The sequence below is a fragment of the Ostrinia furnacalis genome, unplaced genomic scaffold (genome assembly GCF_004193835.3).
Source record: "Ostrinia furnacalis isolate ACB-3 unplaced genomic scaffold, ASM419383v2 OfSCF4111, whole genome shotgun sequence".
Lineage (NCBI taxonomy): Eukaryota > Metazoa > Arthropoda > Insecta > Lepidoptera > Crambidae > Ostrinia > Ostrinia furnacalis.
In genome coordinates, this window is record NW_021134350.1 from 8,902 (window position 1) to 14,015 (window position 5,114).

The 5,114-nt window shown below is 39.1% G+C and overlaps 1 protein-coding gene across 1 annotated transcript; it reads right to left on the minus strand.

Annotated features, from left to right (window-relative positions):
* Window positions 1–624: 624 nt before the first annotated feature.
* LOC114358799 (protein PFC0760c-like) lies at window positions 625–3,972 on the minus strand. The gene is made up of 2 exons (XM_028312845.1): window positions 3,953–3,972; window positions 625–3,410 (listed from the first exon to the last, which is right to left on the minus strand). Exons 1-2 carry the CDS (start codon window positions 3,966–3,968, stop codon window positions 1,255–1,257), a joined length of 2,172 nt encoding a protein of 723 aa, XP_028168646.1. The 5' UTR covers window positions 3,969–3,972; the 3' UTR covers window positions 625–1,254.
* Window positions 3,973–5,114: the final 1,142 nt, after the last annotated feature.

A 5,114-nucleotide genomic window follows, 5' to 3' on the forward strand; every position in this document is an offset into this window, starting at 1 on the left:
GGACTCAACTTTGAAAATAAATTCAACATTTAAATTGTAGGGGATTCATCAAGTTTATCATTTAATGTTTGGGTTCTGTACCTGCATGATTAAAACGAGGCCTTCACGGTCTGTAATGTCTGTGTCTTTAATAAAATAAAAAATATATTAATTAAGGAATGCCACGATAGCCGAACGGTGAAGGGGTCGGAGTGGCCGACTCGAGATCCGAGGAACGCGGGGGTTCGAATCCCACCGCCGCTCGACTATTGTGGTGAGTCCACTCGTAACACAAGCTTATTTAGCTTAACACGAGGGGCTAATGGGACTATTAGTAATTTGGGCAATACAAATTGCTAATAATCTTTAAAAAAAATGCTCCCATACAACAACAGAATCGCCGTATGGAACCCATCGTGCGCGAGTTAGATTCGCACTTGGCCGGTTCTTCACAAGTTTTTTAGTATAAAGATTTGGATTACCTTGTCATGTTTATTTTTATTTGGTTTACATTATGTTATACTCATAACATGCTGTATATTTCACATGATCATAATAACTACCCTACCTACTTAAATGTTGCTGTTTGTAGAAACCAGCGTTTGAACTGGGGTGTTAGACGACAAATGAAAGGAAAATGCAAAATCGATAATATCGAATTTAATTCTGCCACAAAACTTAAAATAAAAAGAGATCCAAAATCGTTTTGTACTTGCTGTGTCACTTATCTCTAAGGGATGGAAGCTACTCTGTTTAAAGTTACTGCAAATTTAAATAAAATACTAAGTACCTAATTAAAAAATAATAATGTCAGCCAGTATGTCGTCCCGAAATTTTAATGATGTCGAGGTTTAAACTTTTGTTAACTTTAAGCTATGTAATTGTAAGTACTGTGGTATAGGCTTAGGTATTTAGGTAAGTATAACAACAAGGTATGTATTTACCCGACTGCGCCAGAAGGAGGGTTATGTTTTATACTATGTAGATTTCAACAATTGGAATATTCCTGTCTATTCTTGTCATATTTCTTTCACATGTATGTTTTCAAGTACTACAATACTCGTACATAATTATCTACGATTAGGTACTTAAATGGGAAGAAATTGTGCAGTTATTAGTTGCATAATTTAGTTACTTTAATACCTAATAGTTCTTTAATAAACAAGCACTACATAAAAATCGGTGCATTGTCACTTTATGCAGAAGTTTTAAACAGAGTAACTAGTTTACTTCAAACCGTGTTCACGCCAAGGTCATTTTTAAGTCATTGGTATCTTATTTATTGAACCTAAACGAAAGTTTATAAGATTTGTGAACTTGGTGGGGGTTGGATTTCACCACTGGTTCTTCGCCACGTCTGCTTTCAACATTTTCCTTTTCTTTACATTTATTTTCTTCGCTTTTCTCGTCGTTTCGCCGGACTTCGATCGAACCTTCCACGGACTCGGCGTTGAATCTAGCGAGTTCGCCAGAGGTTTGTATCAAAGACTTGTCGTTTTCAACTGTGTATTCGGAGTTATCTGCGTATTTTTCTGCTATTTCTTCGCTTAAAGTGACATGTTTTTCAGTATTTGAGTCGTTTTTAGGCGTTTTTGAATCGATATTTTCGATAGTATTATTGCCGTTGTCGATCACTTCAATTGTGTTCACATCATCATCGTGTACGGACGGAGCGTCGTCCTCCGAGGTCTCTGCGCGAGTTGGTTCATCTGCTTTGTCTAAGGATTGTTCACTGGATTTCGAATCACCTTCACTGGCGTTTTCATGGCTTTCGTATTCCTCAAAATCTTCTATGTAATCTTTATTACTTGCTTTACTGTTATTTTCAATGGTAACGTAATCATTATCGTCCTCATACTCTTCTGAATGAAGATCATTGTCTTCATCGTTATAATAATCAGAGGACTCTTGATGTTCATCTGACTGACTGTCATCATCTTCTTCACTTTTATATTTATGTTCTTTACTTTCATCGCCTGAATCCAAGTATTCAGGAGAATTATATTCATCACTTCCATGCCTTTCTTTATCTTCGTTACTCTCACTATGGAGTTTCTTTTGTTCATTTTCCTTTGAACCGCTTGTATCGTCACCTCCATTCTTGTATTTTCTTTCGAAGGAAAATTCATTATCATCAATGTTTGATGAACTAATTTCTCCACTTCTATGCTCTTCTCTTACTTCTTCATGATGTTTACTTTGTCGATTTTCCTCTGAGTCACTTACATCGTCACCGTCACTCTCATATTTTCTTTTATGTGATTTTTCATGGCTTGACTTTTCTGATAACGTAGATTCATCACTTCCATACCTTTCTTTTACTTCACTACTCTCACCACGAAGGTCACTTTCCTTCGAGCTTTGTATACCATCCGTATATTTACTTTCGTGGGAATGTATACTGCCTGAATCCGTAGATTCAGATGAACTATGTCTACCAGTTCCATGTTTTTCTTCTACTTCGCGACTCTCACTATGTTCATCCTCCTGTGAACTGCTTTTATCAGCATGATGTTCTTGACTTGTTTGAGATGTTTTCTTTTCATTGGACGACTTAATAACAAATTCATTCTCAGATCTTGAGCTCTGATCGGTTTGTTTGCTTTCATGTTTTGATTGTTCTTTTTTCTCGGAATCGACACTTTCATCAGATTCTTCACTGACGTCGTCATTTGCTCTTTCGTGGCTGTTTTCATTTCTTTGGTTCTTTTTATGCACATATTCATCAAGTTCTTCACTTGTTTCCTTTTCATTATATTTCTGAGCTTTATGTTCTGACGTCTCACTTTCGTTAGAGTCTTCCGAGTGACTATTTTTACTAGCATTTTCGTCTGTTTCGGTTTTATAAGATGTGCGGGCTTTACTTACATGTTGGTTTTTATGTAGACGGTTAGTTGTTCTATGATTGCTTTCAATTTCATCAGAATCCTCCTCCGAATTTACATTTTTATTTGAAACTCTCTGATGTTTACTTTTCTTTCTGACGTCATAATCGTAATCCTCTTCAGAACTGCTGACCTTATCCTCGTTCTGGATGAAAAATGCTTTCTGAACTTTCCTTCGTCCCTTCTTGCCGCTGTGCCTCAGTTCCGAGGCCAGTATGAGAGCTAACGGTGCTTTGTGTTCCGTGGTCTTCCGTTTGGACAGCGGTAGGAGTTCGACGACGGGGTTTTTTCTGGATTTAGCATTTTTGTAGGGGAAGACTTTGAGTAGGTCGTTTCGTTTGTTCTGGTCGTGCCTTTTCGCTTCGAGGTTGGCTTCGAGAAGCGGTATGAGCAGGTCGGTGATTTCTCGGTTGCGCGCGATGATGGCTTCTAGGTCCTCACGGGATGATGGTGAGGCGAGGGGCGCGGGGCGGGCGGGAGGGGGCGCGCGCGTCACCGACCGGCACGGGAGCTGCGCCGCATGCTGGAGCACGATGAGGATTGTTGCTAAAACAAAACCAACAATTTGTAACTTTTTAAATTGCTATCACACTACAATAATTTTCTATCGTTATTAAAATTTTCTTAGCGGTTAGAGACGCTTGAAAATATCGACGGGTTCATCCAGTGTCTAAGTTGGTAGAGCAGTCGCCCGGCAAGCGAAAGGTCGTGGGTTTGACTCCCGCCTTTGGCAGTTCAATTTTTTCAAATTGTTTATTTAAAACTTACATTTTCTTTTTCTTTACTGCTCTCCCTACTACCTACAAGTACTTGGTTCTGGCAATAATCTACAACTTTTGACAGTTAAGTTTCTTTAACCGTAGCGGGTTGACATTTCAATAGAATAGTCTTAACTTTTTAGGTCCATCGGGCTATTCTGTAGATATCATTTCAAAATCAAAAATATTTATTCAGTTTTGTCCAATATTTTGACACTTATGAACGTCAGAAACAATAAAAAACCCACGAGCCACCACTAGTTGCCAGTAATTTAATAAAAGGATTAACTTTGCTGCCCAAACGTAATCAAGAGAAGTAAAAGTACTTACCCAGCGCCAGACGCATGGTGCGGCGAGTGCTGCTGTGCGTCCCCGCTTCTTATTTATATCAAGCTTGTGGATTCTCAGCAGCTCAGATTAACACACAGAGCAGATAGTCTAGGTACAGAACTGAAAAGCAGTACTTTGAATTCTACCTACACTAGGAATACGTACTTCAGTTTGACTTTTATAACTCGGTAAAAAGAATTGAGCATAAATCTCTGAAGGTTTTAATACAGATCTGTCGTTAACTTTGAAGATATTTAAATAAAGTAGGTAGATGTTCTCGCCGCGCTTCCGTATCTTGAAATCAAAAATAGTGCCACCAGATTTTTTCGTTCACCATAAAACTAATACTATTTTTTATGAGTAGGTAAGCAACGTTATTTTATTATGGAGTTAGATAATAAAATATTTAATTTGAAATTGACTAATATGCAAGGAAAAAGTTACAGTTAAACAGGCCGTTAAAGAAATTAAAGCTTAAAGTATCCTCCTCGAAAATACTTCTGTACTTTCAATACTTAATACTTTATTGCTTCACCACATTAGCGTTTAGGTCTTGCAATTCAAGCAGATCAATGTGGACCCAGTTAGGTCTGCAAGGATTAGCTAAATCATCCACAAACTGATCACCTCCATGAAAGCAGTGTACCCTCTGCACTTACTCCATCACTTAATCAACACTTAATTTGGCTTAATGAGCTAATCAAGAGCACATTAGCGGCGACGCGAATCCCGGACCTGCTCTCGCCTTTAATTGATTGGGAGATTGATCTTAGTAATTAATTAGCTATTCACATACAGAAAAAATACGACGGATTAGCAAGCTGAAGTGGCAATGGGCAAGGCACATAGTACGCAGAACTGACGGCCGATGGGGCAGCAAGGAGGCCGCGTACCGGAAAACGCAGCGTGGGACGTCCACCCACAAGGTGTCCCGACGACATCATAAAGGTAGCAGGAAAGCGCTGGACGCAGGCCGCTACCAACCGGGCAACATGGAAAGCATTGGGGGAAGCCTATGTTCAGCAGTGGACGTCCTATGGCTGAGATGATGATGATAAATGGATAAGATTGGGTTCCCTACGATATACTGAAAGTCAAACATAACAACTACTGGTGTGGCGTGTAAATAGCCACACCAGGCGGGATCTTAATCGGAAGTCCA